Source organism: Erythrolamprus reginae, chromosome Z (genome assembly GCF_031021105.1).
Source record: "Erythrolamprus reginae isolate rEryReg1 chromosome Z, rEryReg1.hap1, whole genome shotgun sequence".
NCBI lineage: Eukaryota > Metazoa > Chordata > Lepidosauria > Squamata > Dipsadidae > Erythrolamprus > Erythrolamprus reginae.
Window position 1 is genome coordinate 132,170,139 of NC_091963.1, and position 17,125 is coordinate 132,187,263.

General features: G+C 38.9%; 1 protein-coding gene across 1 annotated transcript in view; it reads right to left on the reverse strand.

Moving 5' to 3' along the window:
- Positions 1–4,849: 4,849 nt before the first annotated feature.
- ODAD1 (outer dynein arm docking complex subunit 1) overlaps positions 4,850–17,125 on the reverse strand; it is a 37,100-nt gene continuing 24,824 nt past the window's right edge. The window contains exons 10-16 of the mRNA XM_070728799.1: positions 16,547–16,672; positions 16,250–16,332; positions 14,296–14,464; positions 11,408–11,571; positions 9,657–9,760; positions 7,792–7,870; positions 4,850–6,307 (exon numbers count right to left, since the gene is read on the reverse strand). Coding sequence (XP_070584900.1) covers positions 6,263–6,307; positions 7,792–7,870; positions 9,657–9,760; positions 11,408–11,571; positions 14,296–14,464; positions 16,250–16,332; positions 16,547–16,672 — 770 coding nt within the window. The 3' untranslated portion in view covers positions 4,850–6,262. The remainder of the gene's footprint in view (positions 6,308–7,791; positions 7,871–9,656; positions 9,761–11,407; positions 11,572–14,295; positions 14,465–16,249; positions 16,333–16,546; positions 16,673–17,125) is intronic.

A 17,125-nucleotide genomic window follows, 5' to 3' on the forward strand; every position in this document is an offset into this window, starting at 1 on the left:
GTTGGACCTGTAGAATTCTGGAAATTGACGTTTTAAAATTGCCAAGACTGGGAAACCCTTTATCAACTGTATTGAGAATACACTTTGGACCGGGAGTCACTGCTCACAGTCACTCATGCCCTCATCACCTCAAGGCTCGACTACTGTAATGCTCTCTACATGGGGCTACCTTTGAAGAGTGTTCGGAAACTTCAGATCGTGCAGAATGCAGCTGCGAGAGCAATCATGGGCTTCCCCAGGTATGCCCATGTCACACCAACACTCCACAGTCTGCATTGGTTGCCGATCAGTTTCCGGTCACAATTCAAAGTGTTGGTTATGACCTTTAAAGCCCTTCATGACATCCGACCAGAATATATCCAGGACCACCCTCCTTGCCTTTCGTAAGCTCCTCAAAACCCACCGCTGTTGTCAGGCATGGGGGAATTGAGATATTCCTTCCCCCCAGGCCTATACAATTTATGCATGGTATATTCGTTTGTATGTTTGGTTTTTAATAAGGGTTTTTAGTTATTTTAAATATTAGATTTGTTATATGTTGTTTTATTATTGTTAGCCGCCCTGAGTCTACGGAGAGGGGCAGCATCCAAATCAAATCAAATCAAATCAAATAAATAAACAAACAAACAAACAAACAAACAAACAAACAAACAAACTAAAATAATACTGTATAATATTATATAATAATATAACATAACATAACATAACATAACATAATGGGTCCAGTAGCTTATGTTTCGCCCTCCCCAGTCTTCAAAGGCTTCCCTGGAGCCAGGGGAGGGTAAAAGGGCCCTCCCCTTCCCCAGGCTCTCTGGAAGCCAAAAATGCCCTCCCAAAGCCTCTGTGTGAGCCAAAAATCAGCTGGCTGGCACATACATGCATACTGGAGCTGAGCTAGGGCAACAGCTCGCGTGCCAGCAGATATGGCTCCGCACGCCACATGTCGCACCCGAGCCATATGTTCGCCATCACTGGGCTATTATAATTATAATCTGAAACTGCTCTCGGATGGAAGAGAAATCAGGAGAAAATATGACTTTAATATCAATACAGCTAAAAATACCAAAGGTGTCTTGTTCCTGGAATGGGAACCTGAAGAGGGCAATATCAAAAGGACATGTCAGGAACAAGATATTTATTTGTTTGTTTGTTTGCTTGTTTGTTTGTTTAATTTGTTTATTTAATTTGTTTGTTTATTTATTTATTTGTTCCAATACACAATGAGAGTTCTAGTGGGTATGTATGTGTGTGTGTGTGTTTGTGTGTGTGTGTGTGTGTGTGTGTGTGTGTGTATATATATATATATATATATATATATATATATATATATTTTACAACAGCACGAAGCTTGGAAACTTCAGCCTGATGATGGTGAATGTGATTTCACCGAAACGTCGCATAGACATGCAAAATATTACACAGGGCAAAACCCTATATTTGTTTTCGTAAATTTTCATGGGTATATGTATGTAGATTGTTCTGAGTTCGGGTTTTGCCCTGTGTAATATTTTGCATGTCTATGCGACGTTTCGGTGAAATCACATTCACCATCATCAGGCTGAAGTTTGTATGTATGTATGTATGTATGTATGTATGTATGTATGTATACATATATATATATACAAACACAAAGTAAAATACATAATGAAAGTTATAGAGGATATACTCATAGTAAAATATATCTAAGAAAAAATAGAAGAGAAGATTTAGGAATAAAACATATCAATGAAAGAATAGAAGACGAGATATAGGAATAGAAGAAAGGTATAGGAAATATAGGAGAGCAATAGGACAGGGGACGGAAGGCACTCTAGTGCACTCTTACTCGCCCCTTACTGACCTCTTAGGAATCTGGATAGGTCAACCATAGATAATCTAAGGGTATTGGGGGTTTGGGGATGACACTATGGAGTCCGGTAATGAGTTCCACGCTTCGACAACTCGGTTACTGAAGTCATATTTTTTACAGTCAAGTTTGGAGCGGTTAATATTAAGTTTAAATCTGTTGTGTGCTCTTGTGTTGTTGTGGCTGAAGCTGAAGTAGTCACCGACAGGCAGGACGTTACAGCATATGATCTAGTGTATTCTGGGAGTTGGTCACTTGGTCTACTATTTTGATCCAATCTGGCAAAAGAAGTTCTTGCTTCAGATTAATGGCTGGCTACTCTTGACAACTAGGAATTTTACTCAACAGTAGTTTTCCTGGCTTTCTAAACCGCCGCCCTGTTTTCCTTGTTCCAATCGACCACATTCTTCTTCCAATTTTGCATTGCTTACAATTCCAAAATGTAAGAATATGGCTGACACCTTGTGGCTAATAAACAGTCCTACAAGAAGGCTTGACCTCATTCCACAGTTGGTCAAAATTGCTCTTAATAAAAATGGGTTGTTTCCAATAGATTCTTGGCACTTGGAGAAACCCCTTTGTATTTAGCCAGCAGTAAAACTGAAATGGGTTGGATTAAGCTAGCTGTGTGAACTCAGATATTATATAAATATAATATGAATTGATGTGGGTGAACTTTGCCAACAGATATGGTGCTTCTAAATCATAGTATATTTGTCATGTTGTACAAATCCACACTATGAATGAGATTGTGGGTTTAGACATTCCTTCTTAACCGTACAGCAATTTGCAATTATAACTCTTGTTTATTGTTCCTTTATGCAGACCAATAGTAGGAGTTTTGTAGGCAGAATATAAACACCATAGAAAAGCACAACTATAAAAAAAACAACCAGAACAATAACATCTGTATGGAGAAGAGCACTATACATAAAATAAAAACCAGGATCAGCTGCAGTTGCTTTATGTTGTAATTACAGCATAAAATCACAGTACAGGAGCAATAAAACAGTTTAAGCTGGAAAACTCAGAATGGTTGTTAAAATGATAGAAAATAGAAGGCTCTCATTGCCTGACGTTTAGAAACATAATATGGATGCTAGGCAAAATTATTTTGAGTTGGTTCTGCAGAAATGGTCACCATAGCTGCCAAGACTCTATATCAGTAGTCATCTATTTTGTCTTGCAAGGAAGAAATAGGTGCCTGAAGAAGACCTTATAAGCAACACTGCTTCTGAAGGTGTGATCCTTCCTAAAATAGGATGAACACCAATCAACGAATAAACTCACTGACAAACAGAACCTGTGCCCTTTGTGGTTTAAGGCAAGGTGCCTCCAACCTAGACAATTTTTAAGACTAGTGTACATCAACTCCACAAGCTTTGATGGCTGAGGAATTCTGGGAGTTGAAGTCCACAAGTGTTAAAGTTGCCAAGGTTGGCAACCCTTAGTTTAAGGTGTTGATTAGTGCTCACCCAGTGCATTACTCCAGCCAAGCTTAGATCAGGACAATGACTTTTTCATGTGTATATTAGTTGAATTAGATACAGTTGCCTACTTATTTGACAAAGAGGCCACTTTGTCTTCTTATTTTTAATGTAGTGTGGCTTCCAAACAGGAAAAAAAGATGCACAAGTAATTGCAGAGAGAGGTTATGTGTCAAAAAAATTCAAGATAAAGGACACAATGATGCCATCAGATAAGGAATGGAATTGTGATGCATGTAAAAAGGGTTTTGATTGTATGAATGTAGCCATTATTGTAACTTTTTAAAAACACAATATCCCCCCCCCCTTTCGAGATACCCAAATAGTTGCAAAGTAAGCTCTTTCTTCTGCAAGAAATATTTCCAACATTATTATCTGACACCTGTAGATTTGATTTAAAATAACTCTAGATTTGGTTTAAAATATCCCAGAGATACAAAGGAATCCTCTCCAAGTTGCAGAGATGTGAATCAGTCAGAAACAGAAAGAAGCAAATCATATGCTGCCTTACTTTGCACGTTTTCTAAGTATGTTGGGTCTTTCAAGCAGAGGTATGCCAAATTCACCAAATGAAACATGGCACCTTCTCCAGACTGCGAAAGGCCTCCATAAGAGAAGCAAAGTAGACCCTTTTCAGGAGTCAGTTGACCAAATGTAGCTGAGTCGAGATATGTTGGGTTTTGGAGTGAAAGTCAAGTCACAGGTTTGGTTAGGGAGAGATTTTAATCTTGCTATAGCAATCTCCAAGAATCAGACACCATTGAATGGAGGACAAAATTAGATTTGCAGCCCCAGTCAATTCTTTTTCAGTGCTTTAGTTATAGCAATGAAATTTATTGTTGGTAGTATTACTATTCTTTTTGTATGTCTTTAAAAAGCTAAATAGTACACTACTGCGGAGATATATTTCTTCTTGGAATAAAATCAGTTTTATGGTGCCCTCGATGACACTAGAGGTTGTTAGATGCATAGAGTATGTATATATATACAGTATGTGTGTATAAACAATGTAAATTGTATAATTTAGTGCATATTATTTAATCCTTTATTTGCGTGTTACATTTATATCCCCTGGGTTTATGACTGTTACTGCTAAACTATGCCAATGTTTTTATGTGAATTTGCTTGTTTGTTCATATATGCTAGATTAGGCTAAATGGCATTAGGTAATTTGTGGCTTAGTTGTATTATGGCAAATTAATAATTGCTTCAGTGTATTGAGAGAAGCTAGATCATTAGATGGTTTGCTGTTTGGGCCACAGTGAACACCACAATTGTGTTTTGTTAATCAGGGTTAAGGGCCTAGCATATTATATGAACCCAACCTCAGTGCTGTGGCAGAAGTACTCTTCAAATTAAGATTTTTCCATAGGGGATGTTTCAATGTTGATTCTTTGTTGTAAATTAGCTGCAGGGGACAGTATCAGCAATCAGTTGCTCCTAATTTGGATGAGAAGAGAAATTACCTCCCGAAAGACCAACAGATGCTCCAACAAAACCATCAAAACCCAACCAGTCTTGTCAAATAAACCTTTTAATCATCCACTTTCGATTTACACTGATCATCAAAAAAAACCACGATAGTCTTTTCCCTTGCCACAGGCCTGTGCATGTGTCAGCCCATCTGGGACCAGTCTCCAGTTCTCCATCCTTCCCACATGCAGATATACACACACACACACCACCCCTGCATTCTACACCCATAGGAATGGCAGAATTGAAAGCACCTATCTTCCTTCAGTGAAACTATCCGATTTTTCTTTTCATGATGACCATCTTTGAGAGAGGAACAGCTTACCTAAGATTCTTATCTGGGATGTTGCCAAGCGACCTGAAATAGGGAACCTCTAGGGGAAAATGGTTTGAGGGTTGGGGAACACCTTAAGTGGGATTGTCTTTATTGAAATAATGGGGGATCTTTTTTTAAAAACGTCTTCCAAAAAGGGGATTTTTAAAGAGAATGAAAAGATAACTACAGGGAAGTAACTTCTTCTCGACACATACCTGAATTACTGCAGTTTCCATGTATTTTTCAATTTACTTTGGGAAGGGGGGGGGGAACCTTTTGCGTATGCCACTTATAGAGGTCTTCTAGCAGTTGTAAATGGGAACTTTGTGTGGGACTGATACAGCCTCAGATAATCATGTAGTGAAAAACCACACGCTGAGGAACATGCTAGTTTGTTTGTTTGTTTTTGAAGAAACACCCATTCAAGATGTGGCTAAGTGCTTTAAATAAACCCAATTCCTGCTCAGATACTTCAAAAGTCACAATATACCCCTTGTGGGCCTCAAACATTCTGACAGCTAAGGAGACTAACAGGAGAAATAACTTTTGTAGATACAAAACGCTGCTGGGGGAATAGAGAAAATTTAGCCACCTGTTTCCCAAAAGGATCTTATTTTAGAAGCTGGAAATTCTTGCTTCCTTCATCAGAACGGTGGCAAAGTAAAATACCACTGCTATAGGCAAAAACTTTGAGATGCGTTCTCTCTTTGCATGAGGATGTGGAGTCAAATTAAAAGCATACTGTATAAACAAACAGGCAGCATGGAAGCGAACAGCTTGGATGGTATGACAGCTATAAATTATGTACCACTGACACAATACATCTGTCCTGATCACATGAGCAGCCCAGAAAAGGAACAATTCGCCAGCAGGAGGAAGATTTTCCATGGACTACAGCAGAGTGAAGGATCCTGCAGGATGAAGGGCACACTTAGCCTTTCCAGACATGAGAAAGGATGCGGCAGAGGGCAATGGTGTAAAGAAAAATGTTTCAGGAACCACACTTGGAATGCAACCTGCCACAATTTTCTTCTTTGGTTGGCGTAGCTTAGGCTGTAGTTACGATTCCTATTCACGTCTGGAGGCCTGAGGTTATTTCTTGTGTATGTTAGTCCCAGGATACAGTCACTGAACTGCACATTACGTGCTTTTCTTTAGAGAAAGTGCCGCTGCCTTGCTTTGGATCTAGAGGAGAGAGAAATCCATTCTATTACCGTTCAAAAATAAGTGTAAAAAAATATTTGTACTAGTTGGAGAAAGGTGGCTTTAATTTTGGCTACTGCCAAAGACTGCTTACTTAGGGCTACCAGATCCAAGTTGCAAAAAAAACTCTAGACAAGTATTAAGTAACAACAAAGAGAAAGCTAACTGCTGTCTTCCAGATGTTTGCAGCCCAGAGTTGGTAGTCCAAATCTTTAGAATTAAATTTATAATAACTTTATTGTCACTTTAAATGTACACTAATCAGCATATATTAACATGAAATTTTGTTGCCTACAGCTCTCAAAGGGTTACCACTTCCACTATACACAGTGTTCCCTCTAATTTTTTTGGGGGGTGGACGGAAAAGTATAGCGTCTGAGCGGCAGTCCCTTAGGGACTGGGCGGCACAGAAATAATAAATAAACAAACAAACAAACAAACAAACAAACAAACAAATAAAAAACCCACCCTGTTTTGCCTCAGAGAATTTCAAAATAAAATACTGTACTGTGTGTCTATAACAGTGAGCTCATAATAGGGCAACTCTATCAATATCAAAATGCCACTTAAATAGTTGAGCTAGTTTCAAACTAGATTTTGATTTTCTTTCTCTCTTCCTTACTCCCATTCTTTTTCTTTCTCTTTTCCTTCCTCTCTTTTTTCTATCTGTTTCTCTCTCTTCCTCTCTTCCTCTCTCTCTCCTTCCCTCTCACTCTTTCCCTCTCGGCTTCTGGGCAGGTTTGGAAAACTCTGAGTTGATGATGATTTTTAAGTGAGCGATTGCTCACTGCTCAGCTTAGAGGGAACTATGACTATACACTACATAAATGAGACCCCCCCAAAAAACATTATGCATATATTCACATACATTATATGACAAAGAGAAACAACACATTCTTGTTCGGATGCTTACATCTGCATGGCTAATATTATTGCTAAGGCTCACATCTCTGCTGAGTGGTGGGAGAGAAAGTTACCCCTGGCAGCTCAAGGCAGCTTCAGCGTGAGAGTTGACACTTTGCAATATTCCAGAGAACACCCTGAAGTGCAAAGACACACTAGCACCCATAGTTTCTTTTCTAAAACCGGGTTCCTTGGGGCCAGTAGAAGTATGGATTTGTTGTTGAAAGGATTATTTGATGGCTGAGGAGTTTGGACAGTTGAGGTTAATCAACAAATACAAGGAAAGGAACTGAGACAAAATGCATGACCTACTTTCAAGAACTTAGGCACCAATTCCCCAAACTGCATTTGTACGAACATGTTTCTACAATAGGAGTCAAAACCATTACAGAAAGCAAAATTTAGCTAACCATCCCCTGACTTTGGTGAACAAGTTCCTTCTTACAAACACGGGTGTCCTTTATAAAATAGCCTATTTTATACAAATAAACATTGGAAAAGCTGTCCGAGTGTGCTAATTTTCATCTTAATACGAACTTAGTTTCCCTGTCTCTTGAACTCACCTCCTTTATTACTTTTTCTCTGAGCTCCTCATGAGTTAAAGGTCTGGTGTCCTCTTCTTGTATTGGCTCATGGCCAAGTCTGCAAACCAGAAAGAATGATCTGGTTAATATTGTCCTAAAATACTAAAAATCTGTCCTTTAAAAAAAAAAGTTCTTGAGCTATTCTAAAATCTGATTGCTCCTATGAGATTAGAAGAATGAGGGAACATTGATTTCACATCCTCCCAAGAGTTTGATCTTCTATTATTTCCTCTTTTTTAGTTTAACCCACTAAACAGATCCTGCTGTGTTCTAGTTTATGTAGAATTCCATGTAGACTAGAAAATGATTCAGAAACTGGAGCTTTTCCACAATCGCTATTCCTACTGGCCTTGACCTCCAAATAGCAGGATCCAAGCATATTATGCCACATTATGGCCCCTCATCACAGAGCAAATGTTGCAATGTGGGAAATAGTCTTCCCTGTTTTATAACTCACCTGTGACTCTTGTCACAGAGAAGAATATCTTAGTTTAAGCATCAAGCTAAAGTAATTTTATTTCAGCATATGTTTTTGTTTTGCTGACTTTTTTAAAAAATTATTTTACTGCTCCATTTCCTGCTTTTTAAAAATTTGGTATGCATTCTTTCGCTGAACTGTGGATGCTTCTTGGCTTCAATATATATGCTGCTTTTTTGCATCTGAGTCACAAAATTGCTATATAAAATCCATTCTTTAAAATCCCATCATTCCTAGAATTTAACACAACTTTCAACCCCACCAAACCAAAATACGTTGGGTACAGATCCCGTATTTTATTAAGTCATAAAATACTTTGATTTTATGTCAGATTGTGTTAACTCTGCCAACAATAGTTTTACACCATGATTAATCATGTGGTACAGATCTGGCCAACTGTGTTAATAAACCATATTTAAATGAACCATGGTTCAGTGCAGCCTTTCCCAACTGAGTATCTTTCAAATGTAGAGAGTGCAAATCTTCATTAATTTAATCATCCTTTCTTTGTTTTAAAATTACTTTCATATGTCACTGTTTATACTGTAAATTTATATGTTCTTTGTTAAATGCCATGCATAAGCCTGGGATTATCAGTATAAAAATTAAAGTAATAATAACAGTGACGCAAATCCAATTGACTCGCTGTGGATCAAGGGCTTGTACCCCACCAAATGCTACCTGAATATCCCTACCAGCAGACCTGCCAATAATTTATTTATTTATTTATTTATTTTGTCCAATACACAATGAGGGTTTTAGTCTATATACACCTAGTAAAATACATGATGAAGGTTATAGAGGAGATACTCATAGTAAAATATATCTAAGAAAGAAGAGAAGAGAAGATATAGGAATAGAACATATCAATGAAAGAATAGAAGAAGAGATATAGGAATAGAAGAAAGGTATAGGAGATATAGGAGAGCAATAGGACAGGGGACGGAAGGCACTCTGGTGCACTTGGGATTCTGAGAGCTGTCCATGATATCTGTAGAGTCAAAGATTCCTCATTCTTGTGATTTACTGCACTCCAATTTCTTGCTCATAACAAGAAATTCAAAGCTACATCTTCTCCATCCGATGGCTGCCCTGCGTGTCTAGAGTTTTCTGGTGAGCAAAAACCCAGTAAATCAGTTCCAGCTGTCAAGTTGCTCTTAATGGAAGGAACATTGAAGGAGGACTCACCTGAAATTTATACAACCCAAAGCCCTTAAGAATTACAGAGGTTTTAGGTGACACCGCCACAAAAAACAAAGTCTCTCATGCCCCACTCTGATTTTAATGTTGAAAGTGGGGACCAGCCGAATGGGGGCTTAGCGGGATATCCTTTTGAATTGTTTGTGTAATGACTAGCTCTCCTTACCCAGCTGTGGGTGGTCGAACAGTAATCGCAGTTGGCCGCAGCCCTGGTGTCTGCCCCAGGATCAGCTGTGCTGTCTCCACAGTATCATAGGGTTCATCCTTAACCTAAAGAGAGACCAGATTTAGACGTAGAGAACAAAAGACCATTCTTTACTCTCAACTGAAGATTTAAATTAACTACTTGTATTAATCTCCCAGAAATGGGCAATATATGGCTCTTCAGGTGTAGCCAGCTACTACGACCTCTTAGTGTCCTAAACCTAAAGGACGATAAGTGAAACATATGGGGAGTTATAGCTTAGCAACATCTGGACAACTGCAGGTTGCCCAACACAATACAATTCCAATATAGCACTTAGACTCATATACCGCTTCACAGGGCTTTTACAGCCCTCCCTAAGCGGTTTACAAAGTCAATATATTGCCCCCAACAATTTATTGGGTCCCCATTTTATTCAACTCAGAAGGATGGAAGGCTGAGTCAACCTTGAGCCTGGTGAGATTCAACCTGCCAAACTGCTGGCAGCCACTGCACGACCGTGGCTCTTAGGTCAACATTAAATTGGTTGCTGCTATTATTAAAATGTTTTGAAAGTCTGTAACTTTTATGTTTGTAGAAATATCTCTCTCTCTCTCTCTCTCTCTCTCTCTCACACACACACACACACACAAAGATAATATCATAAACTATGTTTAAAAATGGGAATGAGCTAGGTAAATCAAAACACTGCAAAAGTGAGAGCTACATTGGATCAATGGAGGCCTGTGACTACACGGGACCAAGCAGAGCTTATCCTACCGAAAGGGGATGGCCAACTGTGGCAACTTTAGGACATGCTGACTTCAATTCCAGTGAAGGGCTGCAAAAGTTTTTACTACCATACTGTGACCATGACTTATTGTGTGGGAGTGGCTTGATGGTCATGTGACTGGATGGGAGTGGCTTGAAAATCATGTCACCAGGATGGCCTAAAGGTCATGTGACTGGATGGGAGTGGCTTACCAACCAAGATAAGTTTTCAGATAGGTGCTTGGGCTCTTTTCAGTTGATTAAGTCACATTATTTGAATAGCCACAAAAAGGACAAATGATACACAGCATTATTTGTTGAGGAGCACAGTCCCATTTTAAGATTTTGTACTGAACCCACAAGGTTCAGCATGATAACAGATTAGGCAAGTAGCACAATTTTCTTGAATTGCTATAAACGTTCAGTTCTAGATAATGATTAAAATGATTAAAGCATTTATGGGTAAAAACATGCTATTTAATTATTTCCTATTTTAAAATTAATTAAGGCTCATATTAAAGTACTAGAGAAGGAAGGACAATAAAAAAAACCTACTAAATATTCAATAAATAGTGCATAAACTTACTAGCCCCACTGCGTCCCCTCCCCCCTCCCTGTGGGGGCAGCAGACCATTACTGTTCAATTCCCAGAATATGGTCTGCTGAGGAATTCTGGGAGTTGAAGTCCACAACTTTTAAAGATGCCAAGTTTGGCGCCTCCTTTTCTGTAGCTTCAGTCACGTATTTTTCCTGCAAATTCTAAGTGGATATTTACGCAATAAAACGAGATGCAATAAAAAGGTTTGCAGTTCCTGTTATGGCAATCTAAATTAGGCTGAAAGTGACTTCTTCCTAAACCTGGGGGTGGAGGGGAGAGGGGAGGAAGAGACCCATGCAACACTTTCCCCAAACAGAAAGAGGTGAGAAATGGCCCGTCTCCTGCCTTGTTGCGGTCTGCATACCTCAGCCTTCTTGAAGGAATACATGGTCAGCAGCGTATTGACCTTCCGTTCAATGATGCTCAGGTAAATGGGAACGTTGTCATCCTGAGCAGTTGTTGTCCCGCCCAGCACTTTTTCCAGTGAGGAATGGTCACAGCCCAGTTTCCAGAAGAGAGTCTCGATGGCTTTGAGAAGGAGGGGAAAAGGGAAAAGTGAATTCTTTATAAAGCCCTACGTGGCATAGGACCAGACTATCTCTGAGACCGCCCTCTGCCGCACGAATCCCAGCGACCGGTGAGGTCCCACAGAGTTGGTCTCCTTAGGGTCCCGTCGACCAAACAATGTCGGCTGGCGGGACCTAGGGGAAGAGCCTTCTCTGTGGGGGCCCCGGCCCTCTGGAATCAGCTCCCCCCAGAGATTAGCACTGCCCCCACCCTCCTTGCCTTCCGAAAAAGTTTAAAAACTCGTCTTTGCCACCAGGCCTGGGGTTCCTTAGACCTTCCCCCCTGACCGATGAATTCTTAGTTTGACTGCTGAATGAATGATATTGATAGTTTTTAATTAGAATTTTAAGACTGTTTTTTAAGGTATACGGTGTTCCCTCGATTTTCGTGGGGGATGCGTACCGCCCGCGAAAGTCGAATTTCCGCGAAGTAGAGATGCGGAAGTAAATACACCATTTTTGGCTATGGACAGTATCACAAGCCATCCCTTAACACTTTAAACCCCTAAATTACCATTTCCCATTCCCTTAACAACCATTTGCTCACCGTTATTACTGGTACTCACCATTGAATAAGACATTTAGCGATCCTGATATTTATAAACATAATTATTTATTAACAATAATTTTTTTTTTTGTTATTTATTTGAAAAAATTATTAGTTTGGCAATGATGTATGGCGTCATCGGGCGGGAAAAACCGTGGTATAGAAAAAAACCGCGAAGTATTTTTTAATTAATATTTTTTGAAAAACTGTGGTATAGGCTATTCGCAAAGTTCGAACCCGCGAAAATCGAGGGAACACTGTAATTGGATTGTTATTATTGTTTCCTGTTTTTTCTGTACATGCTGTAAGCCGCCCTGAGTCCTCGGAGAGGGGCGGCATACAAATCCAATTAAAATCAAAATCAAATAAAAAAATTCTGACGCTTGCCAGTAATTGCCATGCCCTTGAGAAAGAAGGTGCTGCCTCCTCTTGCCCTAAAGATGAGATAAATTAATCAACCACTCTGCACTGCAGCTGTGGGGAGCCTGCTTCCGATACCAATTTCCATAGATAGACTTTGTCTCATCTTCTGTCTAGGATTTGCATGACGGATGGTGGGATTGTTAGTTTTTGAAGATAAAGGGAGAGTGAAAAGAAGAACAGCCCAAAAAGGTGATACAACCTTTGTAAAGACCCACTTGTCTTCTGCTAAACATAAAAGTTGGTGTGGAGGGAAGGCTTTTTTTTTTAGTGTTGTCTGATAGAACTGGATCAGGTCCACCAGATAAGTCAAGTTTTTCATTTTGGAAGAAAAACCACATTCTCTTTTTGACACCATATCTTTCAAATACCCTGCCACTAACAAAGATGAGTGTGTAACCTGTGGCCTTTGGAAGTTGGATTAAATTCCCCTTGGTCATATTGTCCAGAGCCAGTGGGAGTTAGTATCTACTTTGCCCAATTTTCTGCTCAAAGTAGGAACTGTCTATCTACCCCTAGGTTACCCCCATACCCTCTGAGCCATTCTCACAAGCAGTTTTTTCTAGTTGATCAATGAACAATCAACCAGTTATAAACCAATCCTCTGTGTCCCTTTACCCTCTTTCCCTCACATGGTTCTAATTATGTCGGCTTCTGTTTGGCTTCTGGGAATTTAACCAAAGACCTGGAATTCTACAATGGGCTGAGATCATCCTGGCAACAATCACAAGAGGTGCCGCATTCCCAAAAGGTACTGCACTGTTGGAGTAATTTTTTTTAAAAAGCCCCAAACCCATAGCTGTCATGAACCAGTCCCCAGCTGCAAAGCTTCAGAGAAAATCTCATTATTATTTTACAAAACTTTTGCCAGACTCATCCTTGAATACAGTTCCTCTGTCTGGAACCCATACCACATCTCGGACATCAACACCCTTGAAAATGTCCAAAGATACTTCACCAGAAGAGCCCTTCACTCCTCCACTCGAAACAGAATACCCTACGAAAGCAGACTATCAACCCTAGGTCTAGAAAGCTTAGAACTACGTCGCCTAAAACACGATCTAAGTATTGCCCACAAGATCATATGCTGCAACGTTCTACCTGTCAATGACTACTTCAGCTTCAATCGCAACAACACAAGAGCACGCAACAGATTCAAACTTAATATTAACCGCTCCAAACTTGACCGTAAAAAATATGACTTCAACAACCGAGTTGTCGAAGTGTGGAACTCATTACCGGACTCAGTAGTGTCAACCCCTAACCCTCAACATTTTTCCCGTAGACTATCCACGATTGATATCTCCAGGTTCCTTAGAGGTCAGTAAGGGGCGTGCATAAGTGCACCAGTGTGCCTTCCGTCCCCTGTCCAATTGTCTCTCCTTATCTCATTTATCTTTTCTTCCTTTCAAATATGTTCACCTATACTTTTATATCTTTTCTTATTCTATTCTTTTCTTTACTTATATTATTACATATCTTTCTCTTCAATGTGTATTATGTATTGGACAAAGTAAATAAGTAAATAAGTAAATAAGTAAATAAGTAAATAAGTAAATAAGTAAATAAGTAAATAAGTAAATAAGTAAATAAGTAAATAAGTAAATAAGTAAATAAGTAAATAAGTAAATAAGTAAATAAATATAAATATAAATAAATAAATATTCAGATTTACAACCATTAGTAAGCAACTCCTTCCCCCCACCCCCCATTGCTCACTATTTTTAAGTTGCTCCCAAATCTTGAGGCACTTTTTCACGTTCTGCTCAGCCTGATTGGCCTCTTTCACCGTCTCCTCCTGCTGGCCTTCAGTTTCGTGGAGCTGCAACAGCTGCTGGGCCTCTCTTTGGCTGTTCCGCTTTTGAATATCCTGGATCTCATGACAAAGCTGGAAAAATGAAGATGGAAGATGGAAAGAACTTATTTTTACCAACCGCAGAGACAAAGCCTATCAGGGATGGAAGGGGGTCTGGGAGGTCATTTGTTCCAGCCCGCTGTCTTGTTCAGGAATCCATTCCTATAGCACCCCCATCAGAAGGACATGTGGCCTCTATTTAAATACCATTCTCTAAAGTTAGTCTGTTCCAATGCTGAACATCTATTAAGAAATGTTATCTGATGTCCAGCTAAAATCTCTTTCTTATTTAAAGCTGTTTCTTTCTCATTTCTAGAATGATTCAGAACAATGTACAGTATTCAATTTTTTCTTATTTTTATATTTAGGGATACTCTTCTTGTTTTTTTTTCTTTTGCTATTTTAGATTAAGGTTAGTCTTTCTTTTTAAATTAGATAAAATTTAGTGTTGGATTTATAATTTGCTATACAAGATGTTTTTATGTTCTTATCTGACACTGTTCGATATTAAGATATGAGTGTATTTACAGATATGATTAATTATAGTGATATATGTGTTTTTAGCTATGTATGTTTTAAGGTGCAGAAAAATAAAAAACTTTACACACACGGAAACCCCCCCCCCCCCCCCAATTCTTCTCTTCCTTCTACAAGACAGCTGTAAAGATATTTGAAGACAAATATCAGGTATCCCAGAGTTTTAGTTTCTCCAGGCTAACATCAGTCATTGTTTCCAACTGTTTCTATTGCTCTTTCCAAGGCCCTCATCATCTTGCATTCACATGTTACAATCTGACACTGATACTGCTTCCTAAAATATTCCAGGCCTGCTGCAAAAGAGAGGAATGACAAATTCTCTCTTATACTTTTGTTAAAGCAGTTTATAATGGTAATTGTTGGTTTTTTGCAGTTACATCACACTTCTGGCTCCTGTTTGGCTCTGATCTATCAAGACAGATTGTTTTCACACATGTGTCTTTGATTTGTCCTATCAAAAGGTAAGATATTGTTTGGGCTGAAAAACAGCAAGAAGAATTTAAACTTGTCAAAATCCTTCTCAATTCTGACATTGCTCTCATTTTTCTTATACACCCACAGTGATGGCACAGTGGTAAGAATGCAGTATAGCAGGACAATTCTTCCCAATTCCAGGAGTTCGGTCCAGACTGTTTCAAGGATGACTCAGTCTTCCATCCCTCTGAGGTTGATAAAATGAGGACCAGATTATTGGGAACAATATGCTGATTCTGTAAACTGCTTAGAGAGAGCAGTAAACCACTATGAAGCGGTATATAAGTCGAATTGAAACATCTCCCCCTTGCCCATGTAGTTTCTGTGTATGATTCGACTGTGTGCTTGTTTTTAATATATTGGGGTTTCTTTTGGATTTTTTAACCTAAAACTGTCATTTAGATTACTAAATATTAGATTTGTTACTATGTACTGTTTTTTACCATTGTTGTGAGCCGCCCCGAGTCTACGGAGAGGGGCGGCATATAAATCCAATAAATCTAATCTAATCTAAGAGATCTGGCTATTGCTACATCTACAAACCTGATAATCATATTTTCCAACTCCTCATAAATATATTGAATGTGCAGAGCCTACAATGGAGACCTGGGACACTTCAATTATTTCTAACAGGGGATAACAGAATACATACATACACATGCATGCATTTATAAATTTCTGCTAAAGATGGGTGGCTAGCATTTCAATCAGTGGTTGGTAAAATCACAGAGGCAGTCACCTAGAAAAAATACTGCCCTTATTAAAAAGAAAAAAAGAGAGAAAGGAAAGATAACCTTTTCAACTCACATCATGAATTTCTTCCCATAGTCGGTCCTTCTGGCTGTTTTGCTCATTGACATAGTTGAATTGAGCAAAATTCCTTTCCCTATCTATAGAGAGAAGGATAAACATTATAGCAGCCAATATAGTAATAATCAGGACCAAAATATCCAAGGGGCACCGGGGGGAATAGCTCACAAATGTCCCAGTCAGTGGGCTCTTCTTGACCAGCTGACCTCTGGAGGCTGAGGAAGTGAACACTATCTAGTATAAAATGATCCTTTTAAAAAAAAACAACCACTAATTGCCATTCGCATACATCACCTCTAACAAATGTATCCAGAGCCATATTCAGATCTCTTGAGCCAGTGAGCTCCAGGAGTTTATCAAAAGCATTGCTGTAAGATTCAAGCAATTCCTCCTCGGTGTCTTTCCGTCTGCGTTCTTCTTCTATTGAGAGAGAGAAAAATATGAAAGAAAGGACCCCACTTCTTCCTCTAACATTACATGCGGTAAATCTCCTCTCTGTAATTTCCAAATCTGCAATGCTCAGAATTCATAATCATAATAATATTCATTAAAAATAAAAAAGAGAACCATTACAATTTAATCACTTTTCAGTAGACCCAAAACATTTAGATTGTTCTATCAATAAATTTTTAATAACATTTTTCCAAACTGAATGCCAAACCTGGCAAGAGTGCTGTACTAGATAAGGATTGAGTATGATCATGACAAAAGCTGGATTTGCTTTCATTCATATTTAATATGGTCACTCCCAAATCACATCTGTAATAATTTCCCCCTTCTGTCTTATTAAAATATGCAATTATAACATCTAGCAGTCTCTCAGAGGATCCCAGATGTGCACCACTGCATTACAGTAACCAAGTTATCAGGCTA